At 31.9% G+C, this 21,831-nt stretch overlaps 1 protein-coding gene across 1 annotated transcript in view; it reads right to left on the bottom strand.

Annotated features, from left to right (window-relative positions):
• Positions 1–214: 214 nt before the first annotated feature.
• The window catches only part of LOC136990533 (genetic suppressor element 1-like), a 128,413-nt gene continuing 106,796 nt past the window's right edge, over positions 215–21,831 (bottom strand). Inside the window, exons 7-18 of the mRNA XM_067288936.1 lie at positions 18,258–18,445; positions 17,538–17,843; positions 16,858–17,108; positions 15,802–16,608; positions 13,241–13,292; positions 12,934–13,164; positions 12,487–12,582; positions 7,415–7,588; positions 1,457–1,687; positions 1,161–1,370; positions 968–1,071; positions 215–898 (exon numbers count right to left, since the gene is read on the bottom strand). Of these exons, the coding sequence (XP_067145037.1) occupies positions 803–898; positions 968–1,071; positions 1,161–1,370; positions 1,457–1,687; positions 7,415–7,588; positions 12,487–12,582; positions 12,934–13,164; positions 13,241–13,292; positions 15,802–16,608; positions 16,858–17,108; positions 17,538–17,843; positions 18,258–18,445 (2,746 nt within the window). The 3' untranslated portion in view covers positions 215–802. The remainder of the gene's footprint in view (positions 899–967; positions 1,072–1,160; positions 1,371–1,456; positions 1,688–7,414; positions 7,589–12,486; positions 12,583–12,933; positions 13,165–13,240; positions 13,293–15,801; positions 16,609–16,857; positions 17,109–17,537; positions 17,844–18,257; positions 18,446–21,831) is intronic.

Genomic DNA, 21,831 nt, shown 5'->3' with positions numbered 1-21,831 from the left:
GATCTAATGTAGCGCGACAAATCCAAAGATTTCTGGAATGTCCGACCGGAGATTGGAATTTTGACTGCTACTTCTCCGATATATATAATTATACTGTACAGTTATACAATACACAAGTTTTGTTTCGTTGTTATAATTAAAAGGCTTCGGTCGCATATCGGAATCCTTAAAATAAGCGATAAATTGTCGGCACGTAATTAAAAACAAAAGGTAGTTATCAGAACCAATAAATGTTTCTTTAATCAATATAATAACTTCATAATATGGTAGCTACTCCTCGCCTTAAACGAAACAGAGTGACACGAATGGAGACGTGCGTCTTTTTGTACAAAAAGGAATATGTTTTCCATGACCTTATCACAAATAATGAGCGTGGGCAAATGCTGTATAAATAGCAAACCAACGTGAAGTAAAGCATTGAGGAATAATATCGTAGAGTGCATTCACATTTGATGAGAACAAAGTTTAAGACATTTACTATGTGCAATTTGAGAATTTTCTCGGCAAAGTATAAAGTCCGACAGAAACGCTTCCGTCTGATCGTCTGCGAAACTAGGGCAGCGTCATGTTCCCTTATTGATATCATCCCGTTTCGGGGATTTTGATTGGTCCGTCAACTAACGAAAACATCACATTAGGGATAACTGGAATGCTGTCGTTTCTCGTCAAATTCGATCCGAATGTGGCAGTGAGATCACCATTGGTAGGTAAAAAAAAGGTCCTCTCCCGGAAACGCAAACTCTTCTCTCTTACAGCATTCTTGTTTCGAGTTCGACAAAATAGGCACCTGGATGCGCAGCAGTTATCTCAACTGCTGTAGGCAAGATTTCAGCTTACTGATGGCGTGCTGCAGATGATACCTTTCTTCGTCCAGTTGGTTTCTGAGTTGCAAAAGGCTCTGCAACGAGTAACAATCGTTAACCTTCGGCCTAGTTAGGCGCGATAAAACTCCAAATCATTGCCTTACCGACATACGCTGACTGATTACTTCTGCCTCTCGATTCAGTTCTTGATGCTGAATTCTTAAGTAATTACATCTCTCGGATAACACTTCTTGCTCTAATTTTTGTTCTAATTATACAGAAGAGAGATTACAATTTATTTTTCAAATCTGTTGTAAAATGTTGACCCAGATTGGTTTGTGTGTAAATATTACTCACCAGAAAGATACCTTTCGTAAGCTTCCATCACAGCTTCTATTCCTGGCCATCGATGTATGTAGTGTTCGTGTTTTCTATCGTAATTCCTCTGCACTTCAGAATCTTTACTTTGATTGATATTTGATGTACTTTGATAACGGGACGAGTAGGCCGAATGATTAAGAGGAGGAGGTTGTAGCACTTGGGGCGTGTGTTGCAATCTGCTATGTTCTGCATCAAAATAAATGTAATTAAAATTACAAAAACGTGATTTCCACTACGAAAATTCTATTCTGCGGTGTAAGTTACGTATTTACCTAATTGTTGCTGTGTAGTTTGAAGTACGGACTCGTGAAATTCTTGAACAAAATCTTTCTTGAACTGGCACGTCTTGTCTTTGGGCAGCGCGTGTGAAAATATGACGACCCTCCTTTGGTTAGAATCTTCACTTTTCTTGTCTTGAGACGATTCACCTTTCGTGGATAGATCAGAAGGCGTAATGGGAGGAACTCTTTGAGAAGGTGCTGACACTAAAGGTGGAGGTGATCCTTTGAAAAAAAATACAAAATCACTTTAGCAGAGTACAAGATAAATCATATAACACGCATAGAAATAAGGGATCTACTAAAAGACCTAATGTTTTTTCCCCCCTTTAATCAATTGTCATTTAATTATTTAAACTATAATAATTCTGCTTGCTTATAGTTGTAAATGTGTTTTTTATGGGAATTTTAAATTCTCCTCAGTAGAGTTAATCTTGTCTAAAACAATGCTGATTTTTGTAAAATGCAAGGAGAAGAAAGAGAACTCATACTGCAGAATAGTATTAGTTTGGCAACTTTGAGCATTAGACTTTTTGCTCACATAACCCAATATATTTGTTTGTAATGGTTCTGCGACACAAATGTTTATAATATAAAATTTGTTAAAAATCCAATATATTGTTTAAGAACTTTACTTCTTGAAAGCCATCTTATGAGAGAATGTAATAATACAGTGGAACCTCACATAATGATCAAAACAAATTGTAAAAATTTGCCTCGTTTAACAAGCGATAAGGAGAGGGGAAGTTCCGAATTGTGCGCATGCGGCATTCTCCGTCAGTATGTGTTTAGCACTCGTTCCGCTAGCATCTTAGTGTCGCTTGTGATCACACAAGTTTGGAAAATGTGTGTTCACACGTATTACTTATAAACATCAACAACCAAAGCCTGTTATATAATAAACACACCAAACAATATGCCAAATTCTTGGGTCATTACATTTGATGACCGATTCCAAATTAAATTTTAGGAATGTCTGAATTAAAAATTAACTATTTATACTTATTAAATTTAATACGAGATGGAAACATAACTGCCTATCTCCAGTCAAATTAATTAATTTCTAATATTTAATTATGCCTTTACATATGCCAAATTCTTGGGTTATCGTTTGGAGTGTTTATCAAACATATTAGCTGTGATTTTTTTTTGTTTCTGCAAATCGAATTCTCATTCCAGGATGGTTCATTTCATGCTAGAAGAAAAGATGATGATGATGATTCACGCTCCTTAATAGTGTATATTGTCTAATTTTTTTTGAATAAACGTTATACATAAAACATTTGAGCATTTTTTCAATGTGGAACGCATTATCGTATTTTACATTAATTTCTATGGGAAAAATTGTTTTGCTTAACGAATATTTCGCATTATGAGTAAGACTGGAACGAATTATGCTTGTTAAGCAAGGTTCCACTGTACTTGCTTATGGACTGAACCCATTTCTTCACAAATTATGTAGTTATTTACTGCAATTTTTCAAATTTGGTTCACTATTTGTACACACTAAAGATTTTGCATGACCTTTAAAATCATTCATATCTTTGTTAGCTAATTGTTTCCAATGAAGAAAATAATAAAATTACTGTATGTCACACTAACCATAATATTTTTTAATGTATCAGGTATAATTACTAAATCTGGGTGAACAATTTTTTTTATGCCTGATACTAAACCCCTATTCTTTCTTGTCATTGCCATAGCCCCATCGGTTCAAATTCTTATACAATATTTATTGATCCACTTGTGCCAAAATATATCCAGTATTTCTTTACCCAACTGTACTATTAACTAGCACACGGAAAAATAATTCTCCTATCCTTTCTGACTTCTGGAAGCTAAAAAATTCCAAGTCACTAATCCATTTACTCAAAATGGATTAGTGACTTGGAATTTTTTAGCTTCCAGAAGTCAGAAAGGATAGGAGAATTATTTTTCCGTGTGCTAGTTAATAGTACAATTGGGTAAAGACTGATTATCTGACTCCATTGGTTTTTTAAATATTTTATTAGGTTTATTGTCATACATATTAAAAGTTTGAATAAACAAGGAAATATTGCAACTTAGAAATTTTATGTAAGGTTGTAGTCATAAAAGCCATTTATTTTTGACAAGGTAAGAGAAATCAATTCCATATACATACATTCTATAATTATTATTGTCATAAAAATCTAAAAATTTTTTAGTGCTTATTGTTCCTAGTTCTTAGAAAATATTTCAGTAATACATATATTTCTGAGAAAGGTAGTGTCATTTTGAAACACATTAAAATTTTAATGCAACCCACTATTGCAGTGTTCCGCAACCTTTTTCTACTCGCAGCACGCCAGTATATATGATATGATACTATTGATAGGTTTATGTCATTATGAAATTCTATTATTATTAGTACGTTGGGTTTTGTGAGTTAGTACACATACTCGGTTGACACTGATGGCTGTCTTGTTTTGAAGTTACTCTGGCATGGCAAAAATTAAATAAGTGTGTCAGTGTGTGTCTGCATTCAGGAATTTCCTAACAATATGACATGTATTCAATATAGTGGCCTTCTGTAGTGTGATGTATGTGTTTCTATTCAATTTTCATGTTCCAGGCTTTTGTGTAGCATGTGTGGTATCACACCTGTAGAGGAGAGAACAACAGGTACAATAAGCACCCTATCCATCCTCCACAGATGCCTTATTTCCTGGGCCAGTTCTGTGTACCTGCTAATTTTTTCAGCGCAAGTGTTTTGCATATTGTGAGTGTTTGAAATGAATATGTCTATAATGTATGTGATTTTATTGTGTTTGTCAATGAGTGTGATGTCTGGTCTGTTGTGGCAAATTGTTTTATCTATGATTATGGCTCGGTCGTAGTACTGTTTGTGGAATGTATTTGTAGTATGGTTTGTGGATGTCTAATAATTTGTGTTTGTTTGCAAGCTCTTGGTGTATTATATTTGCTACTTGATTGTGTCTATGTAAATGATCTCTGTGCCAAGAGCTTGCAACCAGAAGTGACGTGTTGTATAGTTTCTGGCACGATGTGACATTTTCTGCATGTATCATTTGTGATTGTTGTATCTTTGAGTATGTGTTTTCTGCAGTTTTTAGTATTTATGACCTGATCCTGTAAGGCAATCATGAATCCTTCCCTCTCCCCAAAGAGGAGCAAAACAGCTGTTTGACACAGTTTTGTCAACAAAATCCTGGGCCAGGTCATAGGGATGTCTGCCATGGAGTGCCTTTCGCACCCATGATTGCTTAATGGTGTCTATGCTATTTATATGTTGTGAATGTAAATTTAATGGTATATTATTTGAGCCTGCTCGAGTTACTACTTTATGTAACTGTGATGTTTCTTGCTTTTCATAGAAAAACTCTCGCAGTGTCTATATTTATTTGTAGTGGAGGTTAACCACCATAGTTACTTGCATGTAAGACGAGGTTTTTATTCATCCTACACGCACGAGCGAAAGATTCTTTGCATTTTTGCAAATAAATTTTGTGAACTGTGTATTTGCAATTTTTACTGGATGCTTACCCTCTTGTATTTAAAAACATAAGTATTTTATATGGGTCGTTTGAATCATTCTTGTATATTGCTGGGAGTAAAGATGAATAGCAATAGAAAAGCAAAGCTTTTGAATTGAATTCCAGATTGAAATTCCAAAATTACACAGTAGCCTGATATGAGTTTTAATCCCTTCCCACGTGAAAATAGGTGATTATTCAGAAATCAGAATTCGAAGAACTTGAAAGTGTAATTGACGGAGAGTGGAATCGATTGTTAAGAATTGGCAAAAAAGGTTCCCAATTGTGCAGCTTTAAGGAAAAATGTTGTAAAATCGACAACATGATGTACAATGACTGTGATTTCAATATACATTACTTGACGGCTGGATGGCCAAGCGGTCAAGGTGACAGCCTACCTCTCTGAGGGACCTGGGTTTGAATCCAGACAGATCAATAAATCCCTAGGAATCTTTCAGGGGGTGGTCTGTCCTGATATGTCAGGCCCCATTCCTCACCATCCAGCCACCCACATAATGAACTTGCTAAGAGAGGCCCTCCTAGTGCCCACAGGGTGGTGAAGAGAGTTTAAAAAAACCAGTGGGTGGCCAAATTATTATACTCAAAACAAAATTCATCACTATCTGTGAAAGTGGTGGCTGTAATTAATTTATTATTGGAAGAATGTTATTGTTTTTTAATTTACTGATTAGCCACTATATCTGGCAACCCTTTCATTAGTGTGGCAACACATAAATGTTTTTTTTTTCCAAATGGCAGCTGCTGGTGTCAGTGCATGTCAAAAATTTTACTGTGCTGGCTTGTGAGAAGTCTCTGAAAAAAATCTTGGTTTCACTGTTATCGACTTATTATTCGGTAAGTGTTAGAATAATCCTAAATGTAAAAAATCCAATATTTCATCAATACATTGGGGGTCATGTTTTAGGTTAGGTCGGTCAACAACCCCAAAAAAAGAAAAAAAACTAACCTAAAAATGTTTATTAACAGATATGGGGAAGTGTGCTGATCTCACACCAAGGAAAAAAGCACGAACTTTGACAATGTTACGGCATTGTCAATATAACCAGCGTCAGATTGCTGATTTGTGTGATGTATCACAGTCTAGTGTGTGTAATATGAAGCAAAAAGTGGATGCCAAAATACTGATCAAGGCGGATCGAGTTGGTAAATACGGTCGAAAACGCATTACAACACCTCAAACTGAGTGAGAAATATGTCGCATTACACTTGAAAACTGTCGAAAGCCTTGGCTCGTCATTAAGAATTATTTTATGATAACAGAGTACAAATATCGGAGCGGACTCTCAGCTTTGTAGAGATGGGACTGAAATGTTGTCAACCACTAAAAAAACTAAAACTCACTCTTGCCATGAAGGCCAAACATCTGGCCTGGGCCAAGGAGCATCGACACTGGAGCAAGGTTTGTATAACTCTAATACAAGAATACACATGTCTGTATAAATTTATTACAAAAATACTCTAAAAATAATTTCTTGCAGGTTTGTTTCTTGGATGAATTGTCAATACAGATTCTTCAAGATAAAACCGAGTTTGTTCGGCAAAAGACGCATGAAAAATTCAATAAAGACTGAAGCAAGATTTACACGTTCCACAATGCAGTGATGATAAGGTTCGTCATCAGCAGCAAAGGGACTGAAAGGCTGTATATTGTCCAAAGAACTATGCATCAGGATCAGTATAAGAAAGTTCTGGAGGAAAAACTGATCTCACAGACAGCAGAATGGTCCCCTAATAGGAATTTTGTATTCATGCATGACTCTGCCCCCTGTCATAAAGCCAAATCTATCACAGAATACTTAAAAAACAATCAGATTAACACCCTGGACTCCAGGAAACTCGTCCAACTTGAATCCTTTAGAAAATGTATGGGTAGTCCTGAAAACTGAAATTTCAAGGGATAAAATTATAACTGATTGAGAATATCATTAGAGTATGGTACAACACTCCAAAACTCCAAGAAGTAGCCATATCATGCATTGAAAGCATTTGCCGCATTCAAGTCATCATAGAAGCTAAGGGCGGAGTAACCAAATACTGAATAATATGTATTTCTCTTTTAGTACACTATTCAACCTATTTACACATGTTTAATTTTTATTCCTAAATACACTAATTATATATTGTTTTAATACTAGTAACTTATAAAATACAATAGTTATATGGTTTCTAAACTTATACTCAAAACTATTTCTTTGTATTTTGTCAGTTTAATAATTTGCCCACCCACTGTATATATAACTGGCTTATATAGCAAAACAACATAAGCCAAAAGTTTTTATACTGCTAAATTTTTCTGTAAAGTTCAAAAAACTAGTTTTATTGCCCTGAAGATCTTAAGAATAGAGCTTCCCAAACATTGTTTTTATATTATACAATAATAATCCCTTTTCATAATATTAAGCAAATTTGACAATACCTTTATTTGCTCCAATAGAAAGCTGTCGATGAGTTAAAGGTAATACTGCTTCAGAGTTTTTCGAAGTGGATGGAAATTTTAAAGGAGAACTTCCTCCGCTATTCAAGAGAAGACGGTTATGGCTCTTATCATCCGAGTACAACTTTCTTTTTACTCCTTTAGATGAAATATGACCTACAATATATGAAAATAGTTGGTGTTAAGTTATTGTATAATAGTCTGATATAAAATTTATATTTGATTTGTTTTTCTTATAAAAGAGTATGCATTGTCCTATTAATTTTTCTTGTTTGGATGTAACAGATGTGATCCTTTGAAATGACAACTTTAATTGTCATGGATAATTTAAAAACAAAAAAATGTCAAAGATCATATATGACTTATGTGCAATTTGACCTCCACTTGAAAAGTTTGTATGATCCATGTATACTAAAAAATATATATAAACCAGGGTTCACCCTAAACAGCACCAAAATCTCCATGTGGCGATAAAGATTCTAGTCCTCTTATTTCGACATTCGGTGCGAAATTGAATCATAAATGACACTTTGGGAAAAACAGCAAAATGTCAAACTTCCATACACAGGAGTCCCATGCACCACATACTTAGCGATTTCACGACATCACGTGGCAAGTCCGGGAAGTGATGGAAATTTTGGGGAATTTTTGGGATGACTTTTTTCAGTAGACTAAAACAAAATTTTGACATCATAGAACCTGTGAAATACTGTTTAAACATTGTGATTAAATGTGTTATTCACAATTATTCAAAAATGATCCCTATTGCTAACAAGGAGAGGGCCAGACATTTGAGTCTCTAATTTGAATGAATTATGGTGAACAAATAGCTCCTCTTCCAAATAATAGGACCCACTTCTCAAGCTTTACAAAAATTGGGCCACTAAAACTTGAGTGTTTACCATATGTCTTTGGAAGTTTCATGTCTGAGCAGCAATATTATCTATCACTGCTCAGAGAGATGATAAAGTTCAAACCATTGGAATTTTAGTTTAGATTTGTTTTTTTTTTTTTTATGTGTACCAATATTATTTTACCACAGCACTGGTATTATTATTATATCATATTATTCCTGATGTTTGAAGTGTATAAAACAAGAGAGTAAAAATTATGACAATTTTCTGTTTAGCAAAAACAAGTCTCTGTAGATTTAATTCTTTTACCCTGTTAAATAAAAATAAATAAAACTTATTTCTTCACATGTATTTTACATGCCGTCCTCACAAGTGAATAAGCTTAGAATGTTGTCCTTTTTGTCTGTGTGCAGTAATCTGATATGAAAATAGGGTAGCATAGTCCCAGCATTTTACTTTTTGAATTCTTAATATTATAAGCAATTTTCTCACTTGCTCATGTTTGTTACACTTCAAATGTCACAATACGACCATATCTAAAAATAAATATGAAGAAAATTTTAGAAATAATAATACTAACAAGCAATTATTTATTGTAGCATTATCACAATGCAGGGCAGCAATTTTTAATCATATTTTTATTTATTTATTATATTTGAAATATGAAATTGAATATGCTCTGAACCTCAAATTAATAGTGTCTTGCCCTTGTATGACATGCTTTTCCTGTTAGCAAGAGATTCGTGCTGGTCGTCTATCTAACTCATATTGGGAGAAAACTTTTGAATTGAAATAACATGACTTCTGGCTCACATCGGAAATTCATATATAGTTAATCGGGACCTGCTTCCCAGACCCCTTCCAGATTGGTTTTGGCTTTCACATAACTAAGTCAGTTCTCGAGATTGAGGTAGGACAGACAGACAATAGTAGGAATTTATAAGTCTACAATTTTTGAAAATTGTGTGAGGGTCTGGACAAGTCCAAACCATCACTGAAATTTGTGTTAAAATAATTTTTTTTTGGTATGAAAATGCAACATGAACTTACATCCTTCTATTGTTTACAAGTCCTAAGATCAACCATTTCTGGTTGGGGATCGAATTAAACATTGATTTTGACCTCTCCTGCAATCTAAGCTGATATCTCACTACACTTAGTAACAAGTGACTAACAAGTGATCAAATGTTGACTGCATTATCCTGGAGATTGTCATTTGCAAACCAGGGACACTCCTTCATTTGGGACTATCTTGGAAAGGAGAGGAAGACCCAAAGGCCACTGCCGACTTACAAGATTTCCAACATCTTGGAAGTTCTGTCTTGTATCAATCGTACCTGCATGCGACCCTCTCAATCCCTTGTCAGTCCTGACCATCACATCCCCATTGGAGACCATACAAATGCAATCCAATAATAACGAGGTAAAATAATAACATAACAATGTTACACACAAAAACTAAACTAAATTTTGAAGATTCAAACCTACATCACCTAACTCCAGTGCCTAGCATCTCATTCACTCAGTTATCATCATTCTTAAATGCAAAACTTCCAAAGACTTATAAGCTAAACACTAAATTTTCAGATGCCCACATTTTGAAATTGCTTGAGAAATGGGTCCTGTTTATTTGGACAAGATGTTTGTGTTTAAAGCTACATGCTCACCAGATTTCATTAAAATAAGAGACCTGAATGTCTGGTCCTCTTCTTATAAGTGACAGTTTAACATGTTACTTTTGCTTTCCAGATGCCAAACTGATAAGGCTACTGTCACCTGCATTGATTATTTATTGCCACCAGTTTTACTTACTAATTTGAAGTGGTGAAAAAAATTAAAAACTGGCAAAATGGTGGCAATATTTTAAAAGTTTCCAGAGCAACCTCTGATAAACCTATATTCATAGATCATAGGACACCACTGTTCTAACGTATGAATTAAAATCTATCCTTTTATTTTTTTATTGAGGTAATAGTAATAAGGATTGTTGACAATTGTCAAAATATTTCCACAACTATAAGAATGAAAAACACAATTTTCCATTTGAGAAAGTATTAATTCAATGCTATGTAATAGGAGTAGTATTTTTTTTTATCATGACAATAGTAATGTTTGTAATTGATGCTATGTTATGTGCAAAAAATTGACATTTGTGTGTGTGGAAATATAGTTGAATAGTGCTATTAACAGCTAGAGAACATAAAATAGGTATATAATATGAATCAGTGGCATGCCGAGAATGGACTACAGGGACTAGGCCAGTCCCCTAAATTCCATGAAGGTACAATCTAAATATTATTTTTAATGCATTTGTGTTTGGAACCTGTTACTTGAAAACAACTGTTTTTCCCATCTGGCCACCCCTCCTTTATGCTGAGTTCAACTCTTCTATGAGCCAACCTCAACACCCCTCAGATCTCCTTTAGTAAACTTGTCGACAGGACTAGCTTGCAGACACATGTTCCTATCATACTACTGTGTTTTGTGCATGTCAGGCAGTTCTGTAATAAGAGATTTTTAATTTCCTATGCTTATTGAACACAACATTGCATTAGTAATTTTTGTATTTTTAATATCATAAAAGTTTTCATCTAAAGTGTGAATCTACTTAAAAGATGGTATATATGATTAGAAAACTTTGAATTCAACATGGAAGGAGACTTATTAGGAGAAGCAGGTCTCTCACAGCTAATCTAGGTGAAATGTCCCAGCAAAGTGAAGACAATCAATGATTTCTGTGCTATATCCTGGATCGCCTGCTTGAAATGTAGTTTGGAACCTTGAGTTTCCGAGAAAAAAAATTCAGCAATGAATTGCTTAATTTTCCCACAACATTTAAAACTGCATGTGGCACCATCTGTTATGATATTTAATTAAAAATATAAACAATTTTGTTAATGATTGTAAAATGGCAAAAGACTTAATTTTCAGGATAGGGATGAGTTTTATAAAAAATTTTACTCTTTATTAGCATTTACAATTGTCATTAAGTCCGACCTACTCGAGACATGACATATGACCCTCTTTATATCCCCACTGCGTTGACCTTTAACTATGAAAATTTAATAGCATCAATCCTCCTAACACACAAACTGACCTACAAAATTTCAGAAATTTTCAACACAAAGCACAGGAGTTATTAAGTTTCAAAGAAGGTAAACAAAATTTTGCGCCCCCACACACACACAATAATATCCATACATACGTAAAATGACCAGAATTTTTTTTTTTGCATTTCTCAATGTTTCAAGATCCCTTGAATCCAAAAATGAGAGATTATGGGGAGGGGTCATTTTTTAACTGATCGCCATATTTTCCCTCTGTTATATATAATAGAGTTGGGAAAATAACATTAATGTGCCAATAATCTGCAAATAAAATGAGTTTTTTTCCAGGTGTTTTTAATTAACAATTGTTAAAAAAATGTTTACTCGTACCTGGTCCCTTTTGAAAATTGTCACTAAATGTTGCTGATGTGAATACATGTTGTTTTCAAATTTGTGTGGAAATTTTTTAACAAGTGAGATTGCATAAATAACCTAACTGGAGAGAACTGTAGTAGTACAGCCAAAATGCATTTTAGGAAGGTCTAAAAAACTATAACTATAGGTAACCATTCTTCATAACTAGTGATATAATAAATGAGTTAAATAACCTCAATGTGTGATAAACCCTTAAATCTTTCTGAAATTTTGTTACCAAAGTTAGAAGTAAAGTAATGCTGTTGTGTATAAAGAAAACAAAACACTATAATTGCACAGTCCAGCTATGGCTAAAGTGAATTTTATGGCTTATTAGGATAAGTCTTCAAACTCATTGCTCTTTTCAATTACATCACATCTTTAAAACCCTGAAAACTCTCTAAAATGACATCACTGTGTAGATAGGGGAATAATTACTGAAAATTTATCAGCTTTCAAGTAAAAGTGTTTATTCAATCCCTGCTTTAATAGATAATGAATGTGAGGCGAGAGTGTATATACATGTATTTGATTTTGGAAAAAATTGCAATGGCAGAAGAATGTCTGTAGTGCACAAAAGATCTTTCGAGTCTAAAGTCACTAAATGAATATGTATTTGTAATTTAAAACTGACATAAAACCTGCACCCCTTTCAAGCACAGATAACCTTTGTATTTCAATAGAAATATTTCAAATCAAGTAACATTTTTTTATTATAGAAATAAGTTAAAAAATTTACTTGAAGGAGTTTTATGTGGTGGATCACAGATAGGTTTGACAATCCCATTCTTCTGATTACTTTCTTCAGGAACTGTCTTCCAAATTCTCTCTTTTTCTAAATTCAAAAAATAATATTTCATTTTATTACTTTAGTGATACTTTCATATTTGTTTAAAAAAAACAATTACAGAAATCAAATTTTGGTAAACCATTGACAGAACTTCTATTATTAAAACTGTGTAAATATTTATTACTAGTAATTTTAACGTTGGACACAATTTCATTTTCAGTACAACACAAATTAAAACAGGAAAAAAAGTGCTCGTATTATGAATAGTGATCAGTACAAGATAATTATTTCATGTATGGTTTTTAAATTGGAACACTTAATATTGTTAAATACACTATATATTTAATATCAACTTAAGTAATCAAAACTCTTAATCATGATTTTGACAAAATTTACCTTTTTTCTTATCAGGAACTAAAGGCTTTAAATCTAAAAGCCTAAGGACTCGAACCTTTTCTTCATAATCTGCCGACAGTCTTAAACTCTCTGTTACTTCTTTGCTAGGAATGGGAAGAGGTGAAGAGACATCTCTTTTTTCTTGTTCTTCTTCTTCCAGTTCAACTGGAGGACTGATACTACGTCTACCAAGAATCCTTCTACGTTTCATAAATTTTTGAAATTCCAAGTCTAGTAATGGATAAAAATTTATGTCGATAACTAATAAAAATATTAGATTTATATGATATCTGAAAAAAAATATCACCTTTTTTTCTTCTGTTTGTTATTAATCCAAACATATTTAAGAACTTCATTTTCTGTAAGTAAAAGCCAATTTAAATACAATCATACATTTTTAATTTATAAATATTCTTGTTGTATCATAGTAAATATGAATTTGTCATTAATAATTACATATTTTTAATTTCTAATTTTTGTAAGATAAGCTTCTGCTCGAGTATGTTAAATAAGATATGATAAGTTTTTAATATCCAGTAATTGAATTAAATTGAAAGATGTTCTGTTGAGATGTGCTAATTAGAAAATATTTCTGACTGCCTAAATACTTTGTATCTTTTAATTTAAGTCACTTATTTCTCAATTTAGCACTATGGCGGAAACTTGATGGAACCAGAGGTTTTTCGGATAATCCAGAAACTCTCGTGAAACTTCAAAGACAATAATTGCACTGCACATTTAAACGTGAATTAATTTACTCAAAATATTTTATAAGCATTCAATACAGGTTTGCTATTGCTGAACTTAGACCACATATTAAGTTTTTAATAATTATTTTACAAATATACTTTCTAGATTTCAAAACTATATGTAGTGTGAAAGCAGGTTTTGAAAAGTTATCAAGTAAACAACAGCAAGTTTCACATCAAATGAAATACTTGTTTGTTATAATCTTATTGCTTTTTTTTCTTTTCATTCATACAAATTGAAAAAGAACATCTGTTCTAAAGTAATTGGTGAAAATACTGGTCCAGTATGCAAATAAACCACTTCATCAAGAACTAGCAAAACAATTGTTTTTGCTAGTTTTTGGTGTCAGTGAAAAGTGTCTGACCTGATACAAACAAGGTGCTGTAACAAAACAAGTAATTTTTGTCACTCATGTCACCTTCAATATCCTGACGGGTAGCAACATATATTACTGTACCCCTCATTTTCACATTGACTTCCACCCAGGATGATTGAATATTGCATAGGCCTACTTTTATTATATATTTCAAAATATTTGGACACCACTGTTTTAGATTATCAGATCCCCAATTAGTCAATTTTTATCAAACAAAATTCTTGTTTGTTTTAGTATTTTACATTATTAATCCAAATAATTCAGTTGTACAAAGCATAAGGCCTAAAAAATTCTATTGTAGAACAGCTTTAAATATTTCTTTTTTAACACATTATTAGATTAGTCGAAATCAAAATCCTGTTTAAACAAAAATCGATTTCAAAATTTTACATAACAACACTTAATTTTTCACAGATTTCCCCCCTGACAGTGCAAAATGTCATTAATCAGCAGTACCCAATTATTTTATTTCTCATTATCGATCAAACAAAAACTTTCCAGTAAACAGAAATAAGCACATGTTTGCAGTAAAACATTGTCGGTATGCCTGCATGCTGTTTTAGAAACAGTCAAAATATTCCTTGTTTGGAAATTGATTTCAATTCAATCTGAATTAGTATGCGAGGGTCCCATTTAAATTCTTATTAAAAAATTCCTACTGATTTTATGTAGTATGCAGCAAACTTCATATATTGATAACAGAATCACAACAATATGCTTGTCAGAGAGCTTAATGCTGTAAAATAATAATATACTTTTTACATCATCTTTCAGAAAAATAAATTACTGACAGGTCCATTTTAAATGAATAATAAAATTTAGTGTTTACAATAAGAAATTCTATTTAATTTATAATTAAGTCTGAGTTTTCTGTATAATTAATGAAATTATAATGCCCGATTCACCAGGCCGTAATTTGGACTACAGATAGGCTATTAAATTAATTAATTAATTTGGAATTTTGGAAGAAAAGATCAATTTGGTCCTCAAAAGCTTAGTCAGCTGAGTGCCATAGAGGACCAAACTAAGTAATTTAGAACATTCTAAAAGAAAAGATCAATTTTAATATAAGATGGCAAGTTTAATAGCCTATCTGTAGTCCAAATTATGGCCTGATGAATCTGGCATTATCACCTGATTAAATTTCATTAAAGTTTCTTATCAATTAACATACACTATTTTATAATTTCACGTTGAAAATTACTGACAGTTTCAGATTTTAATCATGGAAACAATCAAATCACAATTGAAATAACTCATAACATGATAGAAATAATGGCTAATTAAATAAGTAAAATATCCAACTACTCATCAGTGATTTTTTTAAGGAAAATTTTTGATTGTTTTATTTTAAAGTTAAAATGCAATAAAGAGACAGTAAATCATTGGAATGAGTTGACCTTAATTTATATACAGTAAATTTTGAGTTTATTTTGTTATTTATTTTAGAGAGAATAGCCTGTACCTTTGAAAAATCATTGTATAATCTATAAGAAAATGTATGCTAGTCTAAATCTCTTCCTTCTTTTCTCTTTAGAAATATGAATAATTACCCAGTAAAGAAAATTTTCATTATATTACATCTTCTAATTGTAAACATTTTTTGAACTTTCATCTTTTCTGACAAAATGTTTGAAATAAATGCTAAAGTGCTTTTCATCAGATTTCAAAGACACTGACAGTACATAAAATTATAAAATAAACTATCAAAAAGAAACAATTTGAAACAGAACGATACTTACTTCGGCACTTGTATCCAGTTTTAAAGGTGGCCCTTTTGTAATTATTAACATAGAATTTAATCTATTAAGATCATTTTCTTCCTCTGAATCGGATTCACTTTCGTCACTATTGTATGTACCATTGAGTCTAGCTTTACGAATTTTTTCTTCTTCCAAATCTAATTTGCTAATGACTCTTGGCTGATCTAATGTTGTGATTGCTGAATCCATTGGATTTTTGCCAATAGGAGGTAAAATTACAGTTTCTGGTAGATTCCTTGCTAGAGATTGTCTATTTCCAGTCTGATAATGATACATGGGTCTACTAGAGAGTCCATCATCAATATGATGATTACGATGTAGTCTCTCCCTTGAGAGCCCATGACTCTGATTATCAGAACGAGTCCTTTCCGTTTCAAGCAATCTAGCATGAATTCCTTCGTGCCTAAGATGCGAGGGAGCAGCCCACAAATCAGACATTGGAACTGGATTACTCTTGTTTGGACCGTTTTCGTTTCCTCTAATATCAGTGATTGTCCTGTGATCGTGATTGGAATAGATACTTTTTTGAGATTCTCTGCTATCTGTCAATTGAACAAAGGCAGAATTATGCACATGTTCACTCCTAGGTAGTCCATTCAATTCTGTATTTGGCACCCCTAAAGTATTTCCAGAATGGAGATTATTATCCGATATGCTCATCTTATGTAATTTTGTATCGTAGTTGTTTCTTCCTGAAGAATGCATGGAATGTTTGATTAAATTATCTGCTTCTCTGCTGCTTTCCATGAGGAGTCTCTCTCTTCCAGCTGATGGATGGTGTTGGATCTAATGCAATTAAAAATCTTATTCATCTTATTCACAAATATCAATATTATAATAAATATTTGATGAACTACAATGATTATCCAATAAATATGTAAGTAGTTTTGATTTTATAGTAATGTCATTAAAAATATTTCATAATATCCAGGTTTAATTTTAAGAGCAGGCAAATGTTTTGCTTTTGACTGGTTAGTTGATAAAAATCTTAAGTAACAAATTAAAAAGAAGCATAATAAAATAAATTTAAAATACCTGTTGTAGAAGAAGTGGATGTCTATATCCAATACCTTCCTGTTCCTGAGGTAGATGTACTCTATCTGCCACAGTATCTACTTGACGGGAAGGCCACATATCTTTCTCAACACGTGCGGTATTGGATCTCTGTCCCGACGGTGGATGAACTGCTAAATTTAAAGGAGCCACAACTGATGTCACTGTTGTTACAGATTTCCGGATGACAAAATCTCTTGGAGTACCCTGAGTGATTGAACCTAACCTGCCCACTGTAAAAGTTTTTAATTATATGAATGCTATTTATTTAATGTGTATGTGCATCAGTAATAATAAAAATGAACAATTATAAAAATTTTGAGAACTAAAGCTGACAAACATTTATTTCTGTGCTGATGATGATAAATGATTTTTAGAATTATTAGCGAGGTTGAGACCGAAGTTTTAAACACGAAAATGTGTATGTCAGATGTTCAGCGTCGCTTTCCTGTAAGCCTAGAAGTTTGACAATGGTGTTTGGAATGTCGAACACGATTCCACTGACTATCCAAATACCATTATCAAACTTCTAGACTTAAAGGAAAGTGGCACTGAACGTCTGACGCACATGTTTTCGCGTTTAAAACTTCGGCCTCAACCTTGCTATTAAATAGCTATCTAGTTTCTACTTATACCAAATTTATATAAAACTTTACACATACTTGGTGATTCTGAATTTCTTGAAAGAGCCATGGGTAGTGGACTACATGCTGTCCGTCCTGAATCGTTACCACCCGATACTACATCAACCTCCATCTCGTGATGTTCCCTTTCCCATCTGTTGTCATACTCTCTTCGTTCATGTTCTTCTTCTCTATTCCTTTCAACTTCTTGTTCTTGTATTACCTCTCTTGAATGTTCCTCCTCCTGTTTTTGTCTAAGATATTCAAAAATGATCAAAATTTTGATTTTTTTAAAACTAATATTAAACAATATACAATCTGGTCTCTGTATTAACAGTGGAAATTGCAAAATTTATCATATTAAAAATTTGGGTGATGCTCAATGAATTCACCTCAAGTGTTTATCATCACTCAAAAGTGATAGGACACATGCATCTTAATCTTTTCAGTCAGGTCATTTAATTAAGATGGTTTATGATCTTTTGAGTATTGTGAATGCCATGTTCTTGACTAAGTAATAAAATTTTGACACAGTATTTTCAGAAACACAAGAAAATGCTACTCAATAAAAAGATTTTAAATGTTTATTGTAGGACATAATTAAACATATTTCTGTTAATTGTAAATGGTTGTTGGTTGTATGTAAGTGTTTAGGGATGTGTAGGAAAAAATCTGGGGCTGTTTGGTGACTTGAAATTTGTTTTAGGGAAATATATATATATATAATTATATATAAATTAGTAGATACAATAGTCTTACCTTTCATGATTAAAGACATGCTACTGGGAGAGACTAATCCCATGTGATGCGACAACAGATCAGAGGGAAAACGGCTGTTGGGATAAAAAGGCACACTGGGATGAGGCAACATTCCAGGTGGGGTATGAAGATGCATCATAGGTGCACGTGGCAAATTGTAGCGCTCCAAATAAAGCGAATCCTCTAACCTAATAAATAATAATTTGTCATTTTGTAATAAATAACATTTCATTTTGTTTGAAATTATTTTAACATTTACTTATACAGTCACAGTTAATGTGGTTTAGTTTTCATTTATGTACAAGAAATGTCAAATAACAAATCAAAGTTAATAGCCTAATCCCATTAATTTGCTCTTTTCCAATCCTATACAATAAGCCTTGAGAACACTAAAGAAATATAGCAAAAGAAATCTTGAAAAGAATGGACATTGAAATAGCTGTCAGCTCAATTATCTTCAACCTGAAAAAGAATTAGTGAATATGCAAATTTAGGAACTGAATTATCCCAATACAGTATCACTTTTACATCTTCCCTCATCATACAGTAATGATGATGAAATTTAATATGTTAAGTTTGCTTTTTCACGTTCAATAAAAAGGATGCAAGCATTAAAATAATTTTCATTTTCTATGTTACATCTATTAAAATTATACCATAATTTGCATAAAGCAAAATAAATCTAAACAACAACCAAGTTATTTCATAATAATACAGATTATTATTAAGTTCTCATTAAAAATTTATAGTGTATTTATATATTAAAACTATAATTCAAGAAGCAATTAAATTTTTTCCACTAATTCCCAAGTTGTTTGTCTGTAATGACACATAACCAATTAGTTTATTCATTTCATTTTCAAATACCAGTTGAGGATCATCATTCATTCATACATCTGTAGCATCATTCATTATTATTTAATTTCTCTCTCTCTTGTTTTTTTTGGTAACTTAATTTTATGTACTTAAGAGTAGTTGCTGAATTTAAAAACAACTGATTCTAATACATTTCTCTATAGATGAAACAGTTTCTCCAGTTTTTAAACAAAATGTTTTTGCATATATTGCATTCTAAAATCATTGTTACAACAACAAGAAAAATTGGCTTGGTTTCAAAGCCATCTTGGTGTTTGTCTTCTTGTATGGTACATGTTACTCAACTGATCTTTTCTATTTTACTTATTTTGGAATATTTTTCATGTTTTTTTTTTTAAATGATTGATTTACATTAGTGTTTTCTTCAATTTTTTAATATCGAACTTAAGCAAGGCAAGATAGATGTAAGCACGACGTCTGATTTATGTCACCAGTTCCTTTTTACAAAATTTTTATAATTTTAATTGGAAGTGTTTGTGTGTTTTAAAAGGACCTTTTAATAACCTTCCGGCGACAAGTAACCTAAAAAGGAAGGTCAGTCGCCGAAAGGTGTTTTGTCTTGGAACACAAAAAATAAATGGTGATCCCTTTTGGGCAGATTTGGTCTTTATTTTAATCATAAAAAATTCTCCATCGGACGAAAATTCACTGATCGAACTTAACATAAAAACTCGTAAATCTTGAAAATCTAAATCTTCACTTTACAAAAATATATTATCAACAATTAAAGCTGTTAAATTACATATCTTATAATTTTTTCATATTCTAATATATTAAAGTTCAGATACTGAATTTATATTCACACTATTACATGGATCTATGTCAAGAAATAACACCAACTATTTCTTGATTTATATTTCAAATGTTTTTTTATATGACATAAAAAAATTTGCAAAAATTTTTCTTATTGCATTTTACATTTGCATCTGACAATATTCTTTACATCTCTCTAATACCAAGCATTGTAAGAATACACCACTGCCCAATAAGATTAAGACAATTGCTTATGCTATGTTGCTTTTGTTTTACAACAAATTAATCTAAATATTGTGTATTGAAAATAAAGTTAAAAATCATTTTAAATGAAAAATACTACTATAATATAATATTTTCAATGGAAGATATTTTTATTCTGAATCTAACAAAGCCTACTAATTGACTAATCATTTTCAATTAATGAACAGTTAATTTAACTATGTTTAGTTAGGATCATTTATGATCTACAAAAGATAACCAAAAATCCAAACAATGCTTTGATCCTGTCTGGAATGAGTTACTATTACTAATTGTAGGGAAAATTCTATAATTTATTAGATGAAAATTTGAAAATCAGATTTATAAATCGAGATATAATTTCCATTCAAGTACTTAATTTTTGTTCAGTAATTTTTCTTATCAAATTAATGTAGATTGCAAATTAACTTGCCTTCCTCAATGTGCCATAGCAATTGAATAGAATTGGTCTCCAGAGTACTGACTGGAGATGCAAAGGTTGGGGATCTCCCAATACTCAGCAAGGAGATTAAGAGCTAAACACAAAGTATCTTTCCTTGTTTAACTAGCAAGCAGAAATGACATTGTTTCATCAGTGTCCTATAAGTCAACAGAATTTATCAGAATCAGCCTTAAGAAAATGAAACTTTCCTTCCACACAGAATTACCAATTGAAGACAATGATGATGGTACATTGAACACATTAGAATGTGAATCAATTTACCTCCTTCAATTTCAAAATAATTAACCATGGAAAGTATACATGAGATTCAAGCTACTGAGCAAACTGCTTGTTTTGTTCTGTGCTTGCATAACTTGTTGAAATATGTTTACACTGCTTTGTATATTTTTGATCCTTTATAATTATAATTAATTAAACAAAACAGCATGTCAATTTTTCAGTTATATGGTTTGTTGATTGAATACATTTTACTACAGGTTCATAATTTCAATTTACTATCACTATTTATTTGTTTCTGAAATGGGCACTGAAATGTGTAATTAAACTGTACATTGAACAATAAGAATTATATACAGAAATGAAGTTTGCAGACATGTTTGAGTTTGTAAGTTACATGATTTGACAATAGGAATGCCACTTGCAATGCAAATAACATATTTAGCAATTGAATCTCAGAATTCTTCAGTATATTTAGCATTTAAAATTTATGGAAAAGATATGCTTATAAATATTTGTTGGCACTTTGATATATATCAATAATGGTGTACTCAAAGCTTTACTATATTTTGATTCAACTAGCCACAAACAATATCTAATTTAAATATTTATAAATTCTAAACAATAGAAAAGAATAGAAATATCAGATAATAGATGAATGAAATAAAATTTTTCTGTTAATTAAAAAAGAAAAAGGTGGTTATCTCAAGTAATAGAAGGCATTTTCTAAATTATAAATTACTACCGAAATCAAAATCGACAAATCTCCCACTAATAGCCATTTCATCATTGCAACAGAAAAATTTTAAAATCTGTTTATAGATTTTAGATTTATGTTAGGAGATTAATAACCACATGACAATAGGCTATGTTAAGACAATCTTATCTTTTATTATTAAGTTCCTTAAAGAGAATGATACTTTCCATTACATAGACTCCACTTCTTTATGTCTATAATGTTTATTAATTTTCTCACATAAACAAGTATCTAAATGTTATTTCACTTCATAAATCTTAAAAATTATT

Source organism: Centruroides vittatus, unplaced genomic scaffold (assembly GCF_030686945.1).
Source record: "Centruroides vittatus isolate TY-2023 unplaced genomic scaffold, ASM3068694v2 scaffold_944, whole genome shotgun sequence".
NCBI lineage: Eukaryota > Metazoa > Arthropoda > Arachnida > Scorpiones > Buthidae > Centruroides > Centruroides vittatus.
This window is presented reverse-complemented; position numbering and strand designations above follow the sequence as displayed.